This window comes from Anguilla rostrata, chromosome 7 (assembly GCF_018555375.3).
Source record: "Anguilla rostrata isolate EN2019 chromosome 7, ASM1855537v3, whole genome shotgun sequence".
Lineage (NCBI taxonomy): Eukaryota > Metazoa > Chordata > Actinopteri > Anguilliformes > Anguillidae > Anguilla > Anguilla rostrata.
The window spans coordinates 16265810-16286701 of NC_057939.1; the positions used below are offsets into that span (position 1 = coordinate 16265810).

General features: G+C 42.0%; 2 protein-coding genes across 4 annotated transcripts; one reads left to right on the top strand and one right to left on the bottom strand.

The window, feature by feature from the left end:
• Positions 1-1517: 1517 nt before the first annotated feature.
• nedd1 (NEDD1 gamma-tubulin ring complex targeting factor) lies at positions 1518-9745 on the top strand. Of its 3 annotated transcripts, none has more exons than XM_064343188.1 (15): positions 1518-1733; positions 3114-3257; positions 3362-3456; positions 3568-3684; positions 4229-4369; positions 4613-4842; positions 5016-5220; positions 5350-5524; positions 5717-5836; positions 6380-6433; positions 6815-6981; positions 7688-7859; positions 8091-8226; positions 8564-8630; positions 8753-8860. In XM_064343188.1, the coding sequence occupies exons 2-15, from the start codon at positions 3122-3124 to the stop codon at positions 8843-8845; spliced, it is 1908 nt and encodes a 635-aa protein (XP_064199258.1). In that variant the 5' UTR covers positions 1518-1733; positions 3114-3121; the 3' UTR covers positions 8846-8860. The 3 variants fall into 3 exon arrangements, with proteins under 3 accessions (XP_064199258.1, XP_064199257.1, XP_064199256.1); XM_064343187.1 differs by lacking the exon at positions 8753-8860 and adding an exon at positions 8939-9745 and having other exon boundaries at positions 1519-1733; positions 3117-3257; XM_064343186.1 differs by lacking the exon at positions 8753-8860 and adding an exon at positions 8939-9745 and having other exon boundaries at positions 1520-1733.
• A 575-nt stretch (positions 9746-10320) lies between these two features.
• Positions 10321-16975, bottom strand: strap (serine/threonine kinase receptor associated protein). The gene is made up of 10 exons (XM_064343189.1): positions 16752-16975; positions 16374-16586; positions 14942-15077; positions 13850-13931; positions 13674-13746; positions 12526-12625; positions 11999-12136; positions 11561-11697; positions 11161-11310; positions 10321-10928 (listed from the first exon to the last, which is right to left on the bottom strand). The coding sequence occupies exons 2-10, from the start codon at positions 16483-16485 to the stop codon at positions 10867-10869; spliced, it is 990 nt and encodes a 329-aa protein (XP_064199259.1). The 5' UTR covers positions 16486-16586; positions 16752-16975; the 3' UTR covers positions 10321-10866.
• Between the last annotated feature and the right edge of the window lie 3917 nt (positions 16976-20892).

Here is a 20892-nt window from a genome sequence, read left to right on the forward strand (position 1 = left end):
AACTGGTAGGGATTTCTGAGACGTGGCCATCTTCAGCTAAAATTTTGCACTCACGATTATGCCGTAGACGCGATGTATGTTTATACAGTCTCTGGTTGAAACCTATGGATGGAACATCAGATTGCAGCGGTTGCCACAGTTACGATGACTAAAGTGGATTGCGTGACAACCTTGCAGATGCGTATGTCCGAGTGTACCTGTCTGCAGGTTTCGGGGCGTGGTTAAAGGCTAAAATATACGCGTCTATCCATGGCCTATCCCACGACCTTGTCATGTATCGTAAAATATAAAAACAAAATGCAATTGTATCTGTTTGACAGGATTTAGCTTGTTTGTGTAGCTTGTGGTTCCTAGAGGTGAGCTGTTAGAGGCAGGAGCAGAACACATTTCTAATAATATGTGCCTAAGTCTTGATATACTTGATTTCTTCCACCTTATCTGTGATGACAGCTTCATCCTTTTCTTAGATTTTTATAAAGCCTTTGAGTTGTTGGAACATGATTTTATCTACTTGCAAAATATCTTTCTGTGAGGCCAGTAAAACCCTTCATAGCTTTGTCAATCTCAAATACTGTATGACACGTCTCAGACATTCACTGTAAAATGGGGCGTAAGACAAGGCTACCCTGTATCTCTTCATTCTAGCCACTCAACTTCTTTTATATCAAATTAAATATCTTAGGGATCTTAGCAGATAAAGAATTTGTCATAAGCCAGTTGCTAAAAGATGCCCCCGAGCACTTATTGCAATTGAAGTTTTCTGAGGCCTCTGGCCTACGCCTCAGTTTAACAAATGTGAGCTTTTCGTTGTAAAAGAATACAAGGCATCTTCAATTCGTGATATTTCAGTTAAAAACTAAGTTACTTGCCTTGGAATTGTGATCATATTGTAACCCTTTAATTGATGAAACTCAAAAAGATAAAATTGGTGGCTGCACAGGGATCTGTCTTTAAGAGATCAAGTGCTATACTCTAAAGCAGAAGGAATACCAAGACTGACTTTCACTTCATCTTGATAAAAAACCTGTAAAGTGATTGACAAATTTCTCCAATTTCCTGTGGAAAGGTTTTTTTGTTTTGTTTTTTTGCTTAATGTTCCCTTTTCCGACTGCTATAAGTGCCTAAATGTAGCATTGGACATAGTGGCAAAAATAATGGCACTTTTTTCTGGTTTCTCATTCTGCATGCCTGCATTTCTCTAGTTTCCATTTGAAACACGTCCACGACCCTAAATCATTCACATCCAGATATCATTATGAGGCCTCTGAATCATTCTGTCCATTTTTCTCAATGAAAATCACACTTGATTCTAAGTATCTGACGCAGATACACCTGTCAATCTATATTCAAAAGTTTCACAAAACTCAGAAAAGTTAGAGCAGAATTGTAGGCTATTTTCTGACATGGACAGAATCCACGTAGTCAGATCACTGAACTCTATGATACGTTCTATGAGTCAGATAAATTGACAGATTTAGATGGACTCCGTTAATTCGCTATTTGTAGTTATGTTGGCCCTACCGACATGCCGTAGCGAAATAATCGCTCTACTTCTGGAGCTACAGGCGCGGAATTTCTTGCTCAGGGAAACTTTGCTTAATCTAAAGGTAGTCTACTTCGTGGGACGTCAAAGGAGTGAAAAGTGCACCAAAATTCAGTTTAGTTTGGAAGAGGAAGATTTAAGATCGTACTGCCTTTAGTTGAGAGCCTTGAGTTAATCGTCCGAAAAGAGGGTAAGTGTAATCCGGTATTTAGCCATCGTAAACTAGCTAGCTAGCTAACAGGAGCTAGTTTGTTGTTAGCCGATTTAGCTAACGTTAGTTCAACGTAGAAGATACTAACTTTGACTAGCGAGCAAAGCAGCTTCCTGAGTTTCATAGAGTCCTAGCGCTGATTGCTTATAAATAGATTACTCTGCAGTTAAAAAAACAATTTAATAAGGATTGTCACTTTTCTTAAATTGAACATGAAAAGCTGAGCAATAACGTTTGAAATTTGCAAGCTCGTCCCCCAATTAGCTAGCTAAAATGGTCTCCTCAGCAACGTTAGCTATTGATTTTGCTTTCACACGGCAACAACATTACCATAACACACAGGCAGGAAAATATATCCAGTTTGTATAAGTATTGTCAGTCAGACAGACGGAAAGAAGCATAACAATTATTTGGTCATTTAGTTTTGAAACTGTTTTGGCTATGTCTTTGCTCGTGAGTCAACGTTCGCTAGCTAACATTTTTGTTGGATTGTTAGCATTAGTTTGGTGGGGGCTTTTTGTGATTATTATGATGAAGCGAGGTGGCGAATTAAATACTGTCCATACATCTTAAGTATTACTATTTATAAATTATTACTGTCTACTCGTACTCTCGGACTGAAACTTGAAAAAATGTTTTGGAACTATTCAAGCGCGAAATTTCTCATGTCAGTTTGCTAACAATATGTTTATGTCATTGACATGACTTAAACGAACTTCAGTGTCCCCCTTATGTACAGAAGATAATCTGTACTGATCTGACAGCTGCCATGTCCGAACCTGTTTGGCCTGTCTATTTATTCTTGACAACGGCTATCGGATTTGTGCTCACTCCACCACAGTGGAAATTTGGATTCGATAACTCGTAAATCAAAACCCTTACTTCAACAGCTTATTGTGCTAAGAATTGAGAGGTCACACTTTACGCCTCTGTTCATTTCCCTCCCCTGTCAGAAACGCACTCCCATCACTCATCCTTTCATGTAACCCAAATCCTCAGGGTATATAGTGGGCAATGCTGAAGCTGCCCACAGGGGGGAAAAAGGTGTAATCGTGTCTGAACTGGTTTGACCAACTGTAAACGGGGATAGAATGCCAATGCAAGTGGTCAGAACATGATACAGTGAAACCAATTGCTTTATTCTTTTGAAAACCTCGGGTAGCGTTCAAGACTTTGTATGCGCTGCATTTGCAGCCATTCAGAGTCCACAGTGTGGACACTCAGGGGTCTGTCTGCCATTTGGCACCAGCAATGCACTGTGGAAATGGCGTCTCTTTCTGCCACAGTGCTGCCTTTGTACTCTCCTCACTTGGGTGTAGTTATGCTCTGTGGTCTAAAAGCCTCTCCCTGTCTCTGCAGCAGCTGCGATGGAGGACGTCATACGGCTGGTGTCGTCCGGCGATGACGTGAAGATCTGGAACTCCGCCTCCATGGCGATGTTGGAGCAGTTCAACCCACACAGCGCCACTCACCCTGTGGCCCGAGTGTGCTGGAGCAGCAACAGTATCCTTCGTCTCATTTCCACTGCAGCGGGCTCACCCCCTCACTCATGCAAGCCTTCTCATCCTTCATTTCCCTGTAGTCGGTTGCCTTGACTCACAGCTCAGATCAGTACCTGGTCAGTGCCAGCAGTGTTGGAGACAAGCTGGTGGTTTCCAGCCTGAAGTCCTCACCGGTCCCAGTGGTGGAGCTGGCAGCAGGGGTGAGATCTCGGACAGGGCCACTGTGGAATTTCTGCCCTTTTTACTTTGTGTACTAAAGCTCATTCCTCGTCTGTGTCTGTGTCTGTGCTTGTGTTGGTCTGCGCTCTCAGAAAAAACAGACCCGAGTCAGTCTCAACTCCACCTCCCAGTTCCTAGTGAGTGGAGGCCTGGATAGCACCGTCCACATCTGGGATCTGAAGACCAAGAAGCAGCACCGCACCCTTCAGGTATGCACATCTTTTCTGTTTGTGTCTGCACTTCTTTCTCAGATGTCTCTGAAACTCTCCCTCGGTTACCCATGCCCTACACCTCCGTAAAATGTTTGTGTCTGTATCCCTCTGGCAGTAGTCGGTGTTTATGAACCTTCATCAGGTTCCACACCTGTCTGTACCCCTCCGCCAGGTGTCTGTGCCCCAGGCTAATTGTGCTGTGGCTGTGTGTTTTACTTGCTATTTTTGCATATACTAGATAGACATGCCACTTTTCATTTGATAAAGCCTTTATACTGTTTTCTTCTGTATGGGGAAAATGGCATGTTAAATTTCAGTCCTCTGTTTTATAAATAAGAACTGCAGAAAAAAAATATTACAGATACTTTCTATAAATCATTGTTTGTGTGTAGCTTGTCACATACTGTGGTTGTTTTTATTTTGCTGTTGGTGATTAATGTCTCCCTCATTCACATCCCGTATGTGCATTTATCCTGTTTTCCTGCTAACAAATAAGACCCCCAAGGATCCCCTAATTAACTCTCCCTCTCTACCGGCTCAGGACCACAAGGAGGAAGTAACCTGTGTGTCCTTCAACGGGAGTGACAACTACATTGCTTCTGGCTCCACCAGCGGTGACATCATCCTACATAGCATTACCACCAACCTGTCCAGCAAGCCATTTGGACTTGGCTCCAACCAGGTAAGGGGTCTGGAGTGTACAAGAAGTAATATCCGGTCCATGTTTAATGTATGCACTTGTATTCTCTGCACTGTAAATCAGTGCCTCATCTATCGGCTTTTGTGTGTGCGTATGTGTACGCACGGTCATATGATTTATACTGATGATTAGCTCCCCTGTGTGCTGTGGGCTCATAAGAGAGATGTGAGTGGTTGAATTATTGATTTGTGGGTTGGCTGATTGATGGATTGCTTCCTCTCTCAGCCCATTCATGACCTGAGGTATTCGTACGTGAAGAGGTCCCTGCTGGGCAGCATCTCGGACAGTGGCGCAGTCGTGCTCTGGGACGCCAACACGCAGAAGGAGCTGCACGTGTTTGAGGGCTCCCACAAGGCCCCGTGTTCTGGGCTCGCCTTCTCTCCCGCCAACGACCTGCTCTTCGTCACCGTGGGCCTGGACAAGAAGATAATCTGCTATGACACCTCCAGCAAAATGTAAGAGAAGCGGTATACAACCCTTTGTTTTGTAAATACTTGGCCTTCTGGGAACAGTAAGCACTCTTCCGGGCTTAAAATCTGGATTGTTAACAGGGGGTGCTGTTCATTGCTATTTTGCCCAGTACTGTGATTGGATGTCCATAGTCATGTGACTACATGTATGTTTGCAGTGTCCTGCGCAGCATGCGTGTAGAGTCTCCGCTGACGGCCATTGACTTCACGCCTGATGGGGCGGGGCTGGCTGTAGGCTCCACCCAGGGGAAAGTGTACCTGTACGACCTGCGGAACCTCAGTGCCCCTGTCAAGACCACAGCTGCACACAAGACCTCCGTCACTTGCCTACGCTTCCAGCACTGCCACACGCACCATTCCAAGGTACAAGCGTCCGTAATCCTCAACTCTCATCCTCAACAGAAGCAGTAACCCCTAGCCTTGTTGTCAGTTTCTGTGGCTCAGACAGGTTGAGTTTATTAGGTTATTCATACCATCTGCATGATTTTGCAGTCCAGTAAAGGGATGTCCAACAAGACCTATTCAACGGTTCCCAGCAAGAGGGCATCAGGGAAGCAGACTAATCCCCAGGGGGGCCCTCCGGCTCCCACCGCCATGCCCTTTCCCAAGCCTGTCGCCGAGCAGCAGTCCGTGGACGAGCGAGGGGACTGCCACGCCCAGAACTCAGGTCAGGCTCCACAGAAGACTTTCTAAAAACACACATTTGTATTGTGGGTGCATATACATTTTCCTGTCAAATGTGTGACTCAAACACAGTTTTATATGATAAACAGTCAGTTTAACATACGGTGTTATTCCATCACTAAATGCCTGTACTAGTGCGAGTTGGTCAGTGGCTCACCCGACGTTCTGCCTGCAGGCAGCGAAGCTTTCTCCAGACAGACAGAGGAGCAGCGCAATGCTGAGCGCCTCCCAAGCCTGGGCAAGTTCAGCAACGTTGGGCGCAACAGTCTGGACATCTTCTCCCCCGTCCGAGAAGGTGAGGCCCCCTATCAGGACCGCTTAAGAGTGTGAATTTGCTTGTTCAAAAATAAAGTATGACACACTTACTAAAACTAAAATAAAAGATGGAATAAAATACATTTTATTTTTTATTACTTTGATAAAGGTTGATATTTTTTATCTCTGGACCATCACCTTCACTCCTCTTAACTCTATTTATGTATTTCAAACTCCATAAAATCCAATTTAACTGAATTCAAATAGTCATGTCTATAGTTAATGCAGATGTGTAATTGTTCTCTGTGTTCTTTGTGTTCAGAGAGTTATGGCTCCGCTTCTGCGCACTGTTCTGCTTGCTTTACTTCACATGCACACTTCTTCTAGTGCAGAAGCAGTTTCCTTTACTTTCCACTTACACCGTTTCCTTAAAAAAATAATTTCCGGTAGAACATTGTATTGTTTCCCAAACAAATGCAGACACCTTTTCTCACACAATCAGGAACGGTTTCCTTTGTGAAATCAGGAGTTCGAAACTGTTTCATAAACAAACTTGTTACACCCCCCCCCCCTTTTTTTTTAGACTACAAAGCACACAGAGCAATGGGAGATCCTCCAAGTGGGAAGAAGGCAGATGGTATTTTTGTATTCTTAATGTAACTTTGATTACATTGTTGGAAAATACTTACTGGTTAATATGGCAAGCAATGAGTGCACAGTATTATATGTGTTGTGCAGTGTGTTCAGTGAGTGTGTGTGTTCTGGGAACAGTGATACATACCCCATTTAATATACATGTGTTCAGGTTAAGATGTTCAGTCTGTCTCCGTGTGAAAGTCTTTGTTGTGTTGTGTTATGTGAATCTATGTGAAATGAGTACATTTCAGAAGACTGTTTTGAAGAATTTCACTGGTAATAATTTAGAGTTATACTTTCAGAAAAGCTGTGAGCAGCGTACAGTGTTGAGTGCATGTCAGAAATGAGCATGATCAATTTGTTCATGGTTCTGTGTACCCAGAGCTGGACTTCCTGTCCCAGTACTCCAGTGCTCTGCCACACCGCAGGACTCCCATTGGCACTCCCGGGGGGCAGTGCTACAGCCCCCTGTTGGTGTTTGAGACCCCTCCACCAATCAGAGAAGAGGAACCAGATTTGGGTTTCGCAGCAGTGCAGGACATCGCACGGGTCAGTCTGTGCTAAGCTCTATAATCTAGAAAGTCAGTTGCTCATAGGTACATGATGTTAAATAACAGATTACTATGAACTCATTCTGAGTGGTATGCAAGCCTATCAGTGTGAGATACTTGTACCTACAGTCAGCGGTTATGAATAGACATAGGTTTTAAAGTCAGAAATTAATGTCTGGTTCTGTGATGCATTTTGTTAGTGAAAAAAATTAGTGAAGCAACTTCACCCTCTCTTTAAAAATGTTTGGTTGTAATTGTGTAATGGCCTGTTGAAATGCATTTCTTAATGTGAACATGTTAGGCTGCTTGAGAGAAGGTTAGAAATGCTGAAAAAAGTACCTGAATGACATACCAAGCACATTGTGTGTCACGCGATGCCACGTGTGGTACTGCACGAAGGACAGTGAAAGATAGTGTGCGTTGGAAAGCCTTGTCGTGACATAGGTCAAGTAAGGGTGCCAGGGCGCTCTTATTAGAATTTCCAAGATTTTTAGGCACTGTTATATCTTATTGTCACTTAAAAGGTAGTCTTCATCTTGAATAAATGTTCTATGCATTTGTTATGGGTAAGGGATCCATAATTCGTTGAGTAAGGGCTGAGTTATGACTTCCTGGAGTGCACATAGGGAGAGGAAGGCTGAGCGATCAGTAATGGCCCTGTCTAATCTGGTCTCTAATCCTCTGGTCTCTGCGGCGATTGTCAGGGGGATAAGACTAGCTGCCCCAGCCTGGAGTTGGACTCGCAGACCACGGCTGCCTCTTCCCAGACCACCCCAACTCCACTGGCACCCCAATGCAATGCAGAGCCCACATTGAGCTGTGACACTATGACCCTCAATGGAAATCTGCCCACAAGCACCCCAAACCCTGCACCCAGTGAGTCAGGACGTCTGCATGTATGAGAGTGGAAGAGGGAATTTATCTAAACTAGCCATTATCTAGCCATTTTATAATTGTGGATGAATGCTGTGTGATACAGTTTGTGAACACTATATATGTTATGGTGCATGTGAACCTGACATGTAGTAGTGTGTAATAATGTATACGAACTGACTGTGCAGTATGTGTGGATATAGTGTGTGAACAGTGTCTTTATACATGTGACAGGTGCAGTGGGTGTGGCCTCCAGTCTGTCAGAGCGCATCATGGAGACCATCGGGGGGGAGCCAGGTGGGGCTCCTCTTACGTCTCTCCAGATCCATTTCATTCGCAACATGATCCAGGAGACACTGGAGGACTTCAGGTGAGTCTTGCTGAGCTGCCAACTGTGAAAGGGCTGGCAGATCCTGTAGACACTGAAGGAGTTTGTGGATCTCATGCATGTACACAGCTCATTGCTCCTGTGGAAAGCATTTGCATAAAGTTAGAGGAATAATGCATTGTGCCATGGCATTTTTTGATGCTAGAAATTAATACAATTGCTTTTACATTTGAAGTCCTTTGGAGATCTTCTTTACCAATTATTACCAAAGACTGGTGTCATCAGTGTTCCTTTGGAAAAATGAACCTTTTGAGGACCTTCTGACCATTCTCTTGCTCAGATTCTGAGACTCACTTTTTTGGCATCATCTTTTCTATAGGGACTCCTGTCACAGGGATATAGTGAACCTACAGGTTGAAATGATCCGACAGTTCTACATACAGCTGGTGAGCATTTTCCCCACTTGCCAAACATTCACGTTGTGCTGAAGACAGAGCCAACCCCACACTTGCTGCTTCCATAGAGGGGAATTACATCTCACCTGTATGGTAGAGATATTCTGATTCAGAATGAGATCCATGGCAAGATTGAGATGCTCTATTGCAGAATGAGATTCATAGCCAAATTGATGCCCTGTTTCAGAATGAGATCCGTGGCATAATTGAGATGCTCTGTTTCATAATAAGATCCATGGCCTAATTGAGAGGCTGTTACAGAATGAGGTCCATGGCCTAATTGAGATGCTCTGTTACAGAATGAGATCCATGGCCTGATAGAGAAGTACTCTGTGACTGACACACTAGTGGAAGAGATCGAGAAGCTGAAGGAAGAAAATCGACGACTCCGATCCAACTACTGATGGCACTTTGAACCACACACCCTAACCTGTACCCCCCTGCCCTTCCACCATCTTTGACAGACTGTCTTCCAAAGAGATTCCCGTCCCATTGCGGAAGGGCTTTTGAACCTTCAGTAGACTGTTGGGGGCCCAGGTGGGTTCCAAGGGTATTGCGCTTAGTCTTGGCCATCCCACACAGCTGAGCAGATGGGGGGGAAAATAGTCTTTTTGTATTTTTGATATGAGATGTTTGATTTTCCTTTTATTTTTTGGAGTGGCTCAGGATCTCTGGCTGGACTTGTATGTGCCTTAACATTAGCATCACTAGAGTACCAGAGAGTGAGGAGGCAGTGCCGAATTTGGAAGAGAGCACCATGTTGTTAAACTGTCTTGTGCTGCTGCGGTGCCACCTCTCGCCGTTGGAAGACCTTGGCGCTCGCTCTGAGAAAAGACCGATGCGCGTTGGTTTAGGCTGTTCAGTCGATGCACAGTAATCTGCTATGCCAAGGGACCGCTGGGCCACGCAAGTCCTCCGTGGTGAATTTCTCTCTTGAAGAAATCCCAGTTACAGCACTGGCCAAAAGCACTATGTCTCCGTCAGTTCAGTCTAATGTACTGGATTTGAGTACGCATTTTTAAAATTAAATCATAGCAATACATATCTGATGTAGATTCACTAATTAATGTGTGGAAATACTCATTAAAGAAGAATGCAAAGTGGCATTTTATTTGTATTTCAGAAGGAAATCAAGGTTTTGCTGACTGTAAATGTAAGACATAACACAATTATGCTATATTACATAAAATAAGGGAGGTGTTTAGGGAGAATAGGTTGGGGATGTTTATCAATTGTCCAAAATTTAATGTAAAGGCAGTAATGTGAATGTAATTTGGACATGGGGGGGGGTGGGGGGGAATTTAAAGCATGCTTTAATTTTTTTAATGAGAATTCTAAATTAAGATACCGTCTTGTAACAGGGCAGGTTGATGATAGTGTTCTTGACCACTTGTTTCGGTGCAGTCTTTAACAATTCATTTACAGTGGCAAAATACCGGTCACTCCAGTTTTTTTTCCCGACTGCTGTGATGTCTCCTATTTAGTCTCTTCCATTATAAACATTGCACCAAATGTTATGGTATTGACAATGACAAATTTATGACCTATAATAAATAGCTATTTCAAGTAACATTACTAAAGCAAATGCCACAAAATAGAATAAGAGGAACTGTGTGTATCCTGTATTAAAACAGGTAGGGGACATACGATAACAAAACACGAATTCCCTTGTGACAGAAAATGCATGTAAACAGTACCTCTTTATTTTCATAACCAAATACAACTGTAACATTGCAACATAAGACCTAAAAAAAAAACAAAGCCAAGAACCAAAATAATCTTGCTTTTTTTTTTGTTCTTTACAGTATATATTTTTCCCAAGCATCTTTTTTTTTTTTTTTTTCCCCATAATAAAACTAAATCAGGTATTCTGTAAGTGCAGCCAAAACAGTTTGCGCTGTTTCTAGATGAAAGGAATCAAATCTTGGCCCTGTCACTCCAGCGCTGGGAGAAGACCGAGTGCGACCTCACCAGAAAGAGAGCAGGCAGCTGTGGCCCTAACACCCACCGCTCTACTGCTCCCCCCTGTGGACGTCCCTGTAGTGCGTTTGTGTTGCCTGTGTGTGTTTTGTGTGTAAATGTGTAGGGTGTGTTCGTCTGATTAGATTCCCAGGTGAGTTCCTCTTCAGTCCTTATTGAAGAGGCTTTGCACCCTGCTGGGGGGCGTGGTCTGAAAGAACCTAGCCAATCCGCTCTCCTTCTCGTCTTTGGCACACACATCTGGGACTCATGACTTGACTTCAGGAGCAGTGCAGTACAGGGTGTCCGAGTTCTCCGACACCAGTTCCTCTGTAGACAAACGGGGAAGGGAGCAGTTGGTGGAATGCAAAATGACTGATATTTCCCCCCAAACAAACACAACCACTGGTCATTTCTTTCCTTCCAGCCCCAAGACAATAGAGGACTTGTCTATACTGAGCTTTTCAAGAGAAAAAGACTGCATTCACTAGTGACCCACTAGAGAGGGTTTCCATTGTTCAGACACTAGAGTGGAAATGGTGTTCTGAGCGCACAGACTCACCAGGGAGGACACACTTCCACAGGCCGTATGTTTTCCCCACTGCAGTCTGCCATAGCCTGAGCGTGCCGTCCTCCGAGCCGCTGGCATACAGCTCCCCGTCTGGGCTGAACCGCACGCAGTGGACCGGCCCAAAGTGGCCCTTGTACGACTCTGCGGGAAGAGGGGATGTTAGACTAGGTAGACAATGACGCTTTGACAAAATCCCCTAAATCATATACACCGTCCAAGGTGGAGCGCAAGAACAATGGGAATTTCTGATTAATTGGTTAGGTTGCTTTAAGAGCACATGCTTGTATACTTACCGAGCTCCCTATGGGTGCTCTGGTGTAGTCAACCCCATTAATCTAGTGCTCTAGTGTGCACTCAACCCTGTAACTCTAGTGTTCTAGTATGCACTTACCCAGCTCCTCTTTTGTGCTGTAATCATATTTGTAGAGCTTGAAATCATCTCCGCCGGCCACAAAGAACTCTTTCTCTGGGTGGAGGGAGGCGGAGTGGATGGAGGCTGGAGCATCCACAGTCTTGATCAGATCAAGGCTATAAAATCCAGGAAGATCAGGGTCACATTTATCTTATTGTACAGTCTGGATCGTTAAGCAATTAATAGATTTTCTGACTGAGAAAATGCAACCTGGATATCCACTATGCTGAAAATGAAGCTAAAAGCATGTCTGGTTTTACTGGTCTTCACAGAGGTCCCCCTGTTCAGCAGTTTGGGGGCCAGTTTGCAAGTTCATTGTGGAAAGGTAAGTTTTCACTCAACAGGCAGTGTACCATTGTTTGTAGGGAAGTTAGTTTCCAATTACTCCATGTGCTGTGAGGGAGTGGTTTTCCATACCTAAGTGCGTTGTAAAAGCCTATGGTCTTCCCGTAGGTGATGACCAGGACCTCTCCATCTGGTATGTACTCCATGCTACTCACAGACGCATCGAAGGGGAGGCTCTTCACCACCTCCATACTGGACCTATCCCAAAGCCTGAAACAAGCAGCAAGGCACTATCAGCAATGCCACACTGAACACACACAGCAATATGCACGCTTCCACACTACACACACACACACACACACACACACACACATACAGAAACATCAGCATTTCCACACTGAAGACACACGGCAAGATCAGCTTTTCCAATACCAAATACACAAAAATATCAGCACTTCCATACTGAACACACATAATTCAACACTCACACGACACCACAGCATTATCAGCACTTTACACAGAACAATATAATAAATTGCATGCTGAACACAGAAATCTCACTACCATACTGAATACAGACACACAGCAATATCAGCACTTCCATGCTGAAAACACACAGCTAGTTCAGCCATCAGGATATCAAACAAAAACACGCTCACCGCACAGTTTTGTCATCTGCAGCTGAGAGAATCTGTCTGTCGTTGTTACACCACAGAGCTTTCTTAATGGCAGAGGTGTGGCCTGTAATCTCCTGGGGATCTGAATAAAATTGCAGAGATAAATACACAGGCCATAAAAGGAAAACTAATAAAATATTTGAAGATGATGTATTATTTAAAACCAGTAATGCAACTACTTTTAGTACACAAAGTTAGATCATAGGTGACAACTACCCTGTTAAATCTGTTTACATAAGCATGGACAGTCAGTGGAACAAAACCCAAATTATAGGCTTGATGTCAACTGTCATGTACTGACTGACGACACAGTAGTATTTGTTTCTGGTAATCTATAACTTTACATGCGAGTTAAATGATAGTTATGTGTACACATCTACAGAGCAGTAGACTGAATAAGATGATGCAATTAAAATGATGGTGAAAAGGGTGATGTAACAAAATGTCCATTTTGTACCAGCAGGGCAGCTGGTAATTTAATCGATGTTAATTTATTTCAGAATAAATTAGTAATTATGGAGAGTCAGTTCAGACAACAGTGAACTGATCGTGTTGCTGTTGCATAGCAAGCCTGCTCCAATGTCACTGACAAAAGGTCCTTCTCCACTTCCTATGGGTATCACTCAATAATACCCCCCTAGAAATTCTGAAAGGCAAGATCCTATTCATATACTTGCATTTAGTTTTATCAACAGAAAATGAGTCAAGAAGGTTCACAACATCTCATCTGCAGGACCTCCATAACACACAGTACAGTAGTAAATATGAATTGTTCCTAAAATCACAAACCTACGTAAGGGTGTCTTATCCAACTAAAATTTGATACCAATTATTTTTCATTATGCTATTATTAAAATTCCAGAATTAATGCATATTATAGTGTAAATACTGACATTTTATTTATGGGTGATGCACAGAAAATACATTATTTCAAAACAGTACAGTAACATCTAATGGTATTTTGGGGGAGTAACCTTATCAGTCTTGTTTAAAAACACAATATTGATATTTTGTACGATCAGGAAAAACACACGTAAATGTACCCGGGTAAACAGACACACATACACTACACAGGTAAACACAGGCAGTCACCCAAACACAAGAGTCCACATTTACGCACACAGACCTACCTGCTTCAGGCTTGCTGAGGTCATAGATGCGCAACAGTTTATCATTTCCCCCAGTCAGCAGGTAATTGCTGTCCTAAAGGTTAGAGAGAGGAAGTAGGAGGTGATTTATTTTGCATCACATGGACCTTCCGCTGATTTACGTTTTGAGAGGGCATGCAGAACAGATAAGGGCATACCTGAGTGAAGGTGACAGACTTCACAATGTGTTTGTGTGCCAGTGTGAGAACCTCATCCCCTGTGACTGCATCCCACACCTTACTGTAAAGAGATAGAGAAAGCATTCTTTGGCATTATTTACACCATGACTGAAGTACATTCAGAGAGAGCCAACTTGTGGTGCAAACAGAAATGGAAAGAGCATATGACCTAATAAAATAATTTTTTTAGAATGTGAACTAAAAAAGTGAACAGAAAATGAAATGGAAAAAATATATACAGTACAAATCCAGAAATGTTATTGTTAAGGCATAGGTGTTATTTGCCTGAAACCCGGTGTAACACAAGTAGGTTTATAGTGTTTATACAATTTCCCTGTCCTTCCTGGGACCTAGCTCTTCCCTGTCCGAAAAAACCCAAGTCAAGACAGGACGGGAAGATTGTGTGGTACAAAAAGGAAATAAAAAAGAAAACCCATTTATAATGTACACATCTGTATATTCTCCTTACTGTGGACACCCATCCATTTGTGGACACCTCTTTTTAAAGTATAATCATGACGCCACAGAGGAACGGCCACCAAGCCATAAGCAGCAAGAGCAGGAAATGAGTACCAGACTTTTTGTAACGGTCAAGGCCTGTAGCAAACATCATGACTGGGGGGTGGGTTGGGCTTCTCTGGAGAAATTCACTTCAACATAATCAGTAGGGCTGTAAAATGGGCTTCTGCATGTATATGTATACATGTATATGTACATGCATGCATGCATGTACGTGTCAAAATAAACCTGGACAGTGATGCTTGAAGAGTCTGATCCAAAAGTGATACTTTCAGTCCTCAGTTAATTACTATTTTTTACAGTATAATAAGTGTTACAGTTGCCAAAACAGCAATTAGTGGCATTGTGTGCCGTCTGTTGTCTTCATAATAAAGAATATTTGAACTGAGTGACACAACGGAAGGTGAATGAGTAAACACAAGTGGTAACTGGTCTTATAAGCACATTCAAATGAATTTAACACATTACATAAAGCAGAGATAAATGTCATTGTGGGCATGTACTCTATATGTGTGTGCGTTTGTGTATGCGGTTTTACGTTTGAGTACTTACGCTGTGAAATCTGCAGCTGCAGTTGCTGCCTTCGTGGCTTCCTTATTTAAAGTGGCGCCCCAGACAGCGCCCTTGTGACCCAAGAACGTCCCAATCCAGTCCCCTGTGTCTCCCTGGCGCAACATGGGTTTGCCATCTACAGGAAGCATCACAAACAGATAAGATGGATTTTTCACTCACAAGAAGAAAAAAATACAGGAAAATGAATTCTACTAATGACTAGACATACGCAAAAATGCACTGTCCATTGAACACAATGTGACTGGGCAAATGTGTGTTAAAACACAGATATGATATAAACAGCAACATTAACATACTGCCATATTTGCACCATACAATACACAGTACATAATTAATTAACTGCAGGTATCGACAGTCATTGCACTTCTGTACATAAAACACATGCAAGGCAGCTAGTGGGGCTGTGTGTCCTTCACCCAGTAGGATGGGTCATTTTTGTTCATCACGAAGAGAGGCAAAATTTGAAAGTATTATTTTTATTTTTTCAAAGAACTCATTGCAAATTTCAGTATATTTATTGCAGGGTAGAAAAAAAGTATACTTCTGTCTCTCCTGTCTCACAGTGATCACATATCCTCTCCTGTTTGTTTGTGTCCTTCTGTTTCAATGGCCAGGCTGTGACCACTCAATCTGTATTTGGTAAGGGTCTATCTCTGGTTCATATACCTGACAGTGGATAGATATTCTACCAATTTTTAATTTATTTTAGCATATTATAACAATCTAGTTTGTTTTGTAGTTTTGTCATTATCCCCCAATGTTCCAAATAAGAATATTTGGTTTGATTTATTAATTGGTTGATTTAAATTGAGGCACTGTTTGTCTGAAATTGGTAATTGTGAGTTTTGTTAGTTGCTTGGTTCGATAGTTTCAGGGCCTGCTGACTGAGAGGACTTCTATTGGGCCTTAGCTCACGGGATAGGACAGCCTTATATTGGAGGGAATTTGGTTTGCTTCGTTTAAGATTAATCCAAAATGTTAATGCTCTTTTTTGAATGGGCATACAGGGTTTCCACTGGGATTCTGTCCGATGTAAGTAGTCTTGATGGCTAAGTGGGCCCCATAACTCACTTCCATATAGCACAATCAGCTGCAGTACGCTGTCAATTATTTTTAACTATATTCTTACAGATATTTTACAGTTGTAAAATATTATTTTTAATTGACGTAAAATGTTATTTAATTGGCATAAAATGCCCTTTTGGTTTCGTCTTTTAGAGCATTAGCACCCAGATACATTTATTTTTAGACCAAGATTTGCCATTTGTGGTGTGTTCCAATATTGTGTGACACATACACACAGACACAATTGTCACATTCCTGACAGACCATGAAATTCCCATTTTAGCCTACCCCATTTGTGTGTCTAATCAATGACAGGTTTACAGTAGAAGTAAAACCCCAGACTAACCTTTACAGGCGCTTATCAGGAAATATCCAAACGGTGTTATTCCACTGAACGCCAAATCCACCACCGGTCTGGTGTGTCCAGAGCAAGTCAGGGGAGTCTGTCTCATAGCCATGATGATGCCCAGGAATTACAAACACCCAGGGAAAAAGAAAGACCAACGCCGAATTCGGGAGGGAGATGACTGAAAAGAGTCGTTGTAATACGTCTAACGATCTGGAATAAACAGAAAAGCATTACAAAACTTAAATTAATTGAGCCATACAACCAGCTGGCTAGCAAAATTAGCTAACAGGACATTGTGCTTCAGTTTGCGCAACACGCTGTAATGCAGTCTATCGATATGTCATTAGCCATCTCGCCACTGGTTCCTCAACTCACCGGTTCGCCCCGTGTGATTGTAATACGCCAAATCGAGGGAAAGCGAATATAATGCAGACAGACACCGTCGTGTCCCCGAACAAGGCTGCACAGCTTCGCCCCTCACAAAATGCTACGCCACCGGCTACAATATATGCAACTCGTGTGGGAGGGGGTCTGGAAACCACGGAGGACGACTCAGATTAAAAGGAAATGGAGAAGAGAACAGGTTCCGCGGACACCGGAAACGAGTACCATAAAAGTTGTCCGTGTACAAACAAACGCTGAGGCACAGCACTTAAGTGGAATTGCATTTGTATCGAGGTTATGTTGTATGTGTATATCTCATAAAAAACACGTTTTCAACGTACAAAAACGCCAAGTTACTCACACATATATGGCATGCACCGTCTATAACTCATTCATTCAGACTGCCAAAATCCAAGCCTGCCATTAAAAGTATTGATATCAAAATGACGCCAAGTTACTGTACTACAAACAATATAGGCTATCTTGCCTCACCGAAATTAAATAAGATGTATTCCAAAGCAATGCTACCCAATATTTCCTCAATTCTTTCAAGTCACTTGACCCTGTGTTTTGTAATCTTACCATTTTACAATGTCATGCAAACTTTGTGTCAGATCAAAGTGTCAAATACCCTCATGGAACACATTGAAATTCATGTAGAAAACTGCTGGTCAGTAACTACGGGAAGCATGTTTATCCAGAAAACATACGTTCATACTTGCTTCTGAACTGAATTTGAGTAAATGTACAAGTGATTGTATATTTGCTACGTACAATAAATACTGCATGTAAAATACATATTATACTTCTTTATCCCCAGCAGCAACATCCTCGCAGCATGTTACATTCACATTTACGAACAGACGTTTATACCAAGAAACACAATCATTCACGCAACAGAAAGGCTGGGCAGCGAAATGCATACATACCAATACAAATTGGACATGTAGACGCCTATTCAATCAGTCTTGACGGTGAGAAAGCCATCCACACATATGTTTGGCCTGTCCATGTACTGCATGCTTATACACACAGGCCAAGTGACTTGAAAGAATTGAGGAAATATTGGGTAACATTGCTTTGGAATACATCTTATTTAATTTCGGTGAGGCATATTGTTTGTAGTACCGTAAATGAAGCTTGGCGTCATTTTGATATCAATACTTTTAATGGCAGGCCTGGATTTTGGCAGTCTGAATGAATGAGTTATAGACGGTGTATGTCTTGTATGTGTGAGTAACTTGGCGTTTTTGTACGTTGAAAACGTTTTTATGAGATAATTACCTAGCAAAACATTAGCAAGTATATACGTAGAGGGCTGACTTGATATATCCATGCATATGGCATTCTGTAACGACAGCATGTCCAAACGAAATGATCGCTACGTTATGTCATACAAAATGAAGTGTTATTGAATTAGGAACTGCCATTGCATATGATTGTTCAGTGATAACTGAGTAATCACCTGGCACACTTTTTTAATGTAACGGGTTTGAGAGTTATCATAGGCTACTGAGTGAGCTCCTGTATTTTTAATTTCACAGGGAGTGGCCCTGTCAGCCTTCAGGGCCCTGCTCTGTGGTTACAATTCAAAGTTTGAGACCAGGAAGATGCGGGTTCTGTGTGCTAGAACACATACATTCACACACTCACACAAACATGTTCAGTGGGGATTAAATCTGGGGGGCAATGTCAAACATTCTTCCTTTTGTTCCTGATAAGCTTCTTGGTTATGTTTGCTGTGTGTATTGGGCGTGATAAACTTCCATCCAGTGAGTCTGGTGGCATTTCTCTGAATATTTCTGGACAATATGTTTCTGTACATCAGCTGTCATTCTGTTGCTGCCATGGTCACATCATCAGTAACGACCATGGAACCAGTTCCAGATGCAGCCATACAGGTCCAAGTCATCACACTGCCTCCACCATGCTTGACAGATTAAGTAAAATACAGAGGATCCAGAGCACTCCCTCTTTGTCCACAATATTACCTTTCCAACAGTCTGGTAAAGGTTTATCTTTGTTTCTCCTGTCCATACGACTTGTTTCAAAAACTCACCAGGCTCATCTTTGAATTATTATTATATTATTATTATTATTATTATTATTGCAAGTTCCAATCTTGCCTTCCTGTTATTGGTGCTGATGAGAGGATTACATCTGGAAATGTAGCTTCTGTGATTTGCCTATCAATCTTCTATACCTGTCCTGTGATACTTTGTATGCAGATCATTAGCATTTACTCAAACTGATAATTTTTTTCACAGCTTTTATAATCATCCTGTCATTACTTTCTGATGTCTTCCGGCGATGACCTGAAAGCTAGTGATTCTTAAATCCTCTAGTTTCTTCTTTAGGACATTCCATACTATTGACTTTGGAATACACATACATTCTGTAATAGCTCTGATGTGTTTTTTCTTCCTCTTCTTTAATCCCCACAATAGCTTTTATGGTTGTCATACTCAGTTCTCTAGCCATCAGCTGCACTTGTCTTGTCTTGTTCTAACCAGTTTTCTTGTCTTGTATGTTTTAACTAATGAAGTAGATTCAACAAACGCTTCCAAAGGATATAATCCATGACCTCTCAAACTGAGTTTTTTCCATTGTCGAGCGCAATGCTTAGGTCTGGGTTGTAATGTTTAACATTACTTCCCTCTGGTGGAATAAGAGGAGAACAGCTGCAGTTGAGCAAAGATTGTGAAAGCATATGAGCCGTGCTACTCCACCCGAACATATCTGGATTGTGGATCCAAGGACTTGCTCTCTTAAATGGTTATTCAAATGAAGGTTAACGTATAATTAAATGGTTTATTTGAAATGTTCCAGAGTTATCCCAAAAGATGTCAGAAGTCTGACTCGGTCCCAGCATTCCGTCCATCTTGCAAAAAATCAGCAGAGTCTGTCACACCAAACATCAAATGGCAGGAGACCGATTTTTTTTCTGATGTGTCAAAAAACACTAGGTGGAGTTATGGAGCATGAGGTTTGGAATTTAATCTTGAATGCCAGGGTGGCTATTTCATAGCCATGTAAGGCAAGTGAGAATTAGTTGAAAATTATGGTTCCTGATTCCAGAATTTTAAACAAAACACCCTTGTTCAATGTTCAGCAGTCTGAATACCAAACAAAAGTGGCATCAATTGCTACACTCTGTGGAGGTAGTTTGTCCCGATATTTTTGGCAACACTGGCATGTATTAAGGGCTGAAGTAGCAAACATTTTAAATTAACAAAAAGTAGCTTGAAATAACAAAAGCCAACTGGATCTGAAGAGAACTGTAAATATATATATAATAAAATAATAATAATAATAATAACAATAATAATAATGAAAGTATAGAAAATGTGTCAATCAACTTCAGTTTGAGCAGATTTTTTTTTTCACCAGCTGCAGTACACCACTGGTTTCTGTGAAGTATTAAGCCGCGTTTCCACCGCAGGAACTATACCCCGGAACTAGGAACCTTTTGAGGAACTCAGTGCGTTTCCACCGCAGGAACTAGGGTCTAAATTTAGTTCTGGGGGCTTTGTTTTACCCCCCAAAACGTTCCTGCTCGGGAGGTAGTACTTTCCGAAAGTACAGGAACCTTTTGGGTGGAGCTTGCAGCGCTGAACATTTCTGATTGGTCGAGTACTCGTAGCATTTGTGTTGTATTTATTTTCCGCCATTACCCGCCATGTTTAAAAATATGCACCGGCAAACCAATTTATTTTCATAATAACTTCAAATCAAACTTGTATGTTATGCGGCGCAGTAGCCTACTTCTTGGTTATAACGTCTTGGAATTATAACGTGTGCTCTTCTGTTCTTTTCTTGCTTTAGTATTCGTTTTATAAAATGCTAAGCATTCGTGCTGGGACAGCATATTACGTAGGCTACCAAAACATTCAAACGGATTAATTCGGTTGCTGAATATTTTCTTCCGGATTTTCTTTGTTAGCCCGTTGTAATTGACTCAAAACGTTTGATACAGTTATGTGAGGTATGCGGTAGTTATGCATAATTAACATTGGTGATACAGTACAAGCAAACTGGAAATCACCTTCCGCACTTTTTATCCGGGTAAAATAACAGGTTAATTCTAGTAATCTTCCCTTTAGCTTTTTCAGACTGCCGTAATTTTACTGCC

Coding starts and splice junctions, on each gene's coding strand:
- nedd1 (XM_064343187.1), top strand. CDS start 3,122: ATGGAGGACGTCATACGGCTGGTGTCGTCCGGCGATGACGTGAAGATC. Junction 8,227..8,563: donor GAGACACTGGAGGACTTCAG/GTGAGTCTTGCT, acceptor TCTTTTCTATAG/GGACTCCTGTCACAGGGATA. Junction 8,631..8,938: donor GACAGTTCTACATACAGCTG/GTGAGCATTTTC, acceptor GCTCTGTTACAG/AATGAGATCCATGGCCTGAT.
- strap (XM_064343189.1), bottom strand. CDS start 16,485: ATGGCTATGAGACAGACTCCCCTGACTTGCTCTGGACACACCAGACCG. Junction 15,078..16,373: donor CCTGATAAGCGCCTGTAAAG/GTTAGTCTGGGG, acceptor TGCTTCCTGTAG/ATGGCAAACCCATGTTGCGC. Junction 11,311..11,560: donor CAGCACAAAAGAGGAGCTGG/GTAAGTGCATAC, acceptor CTCTTCCCGCAG/AGTCGTACAAGGGCCACTTT.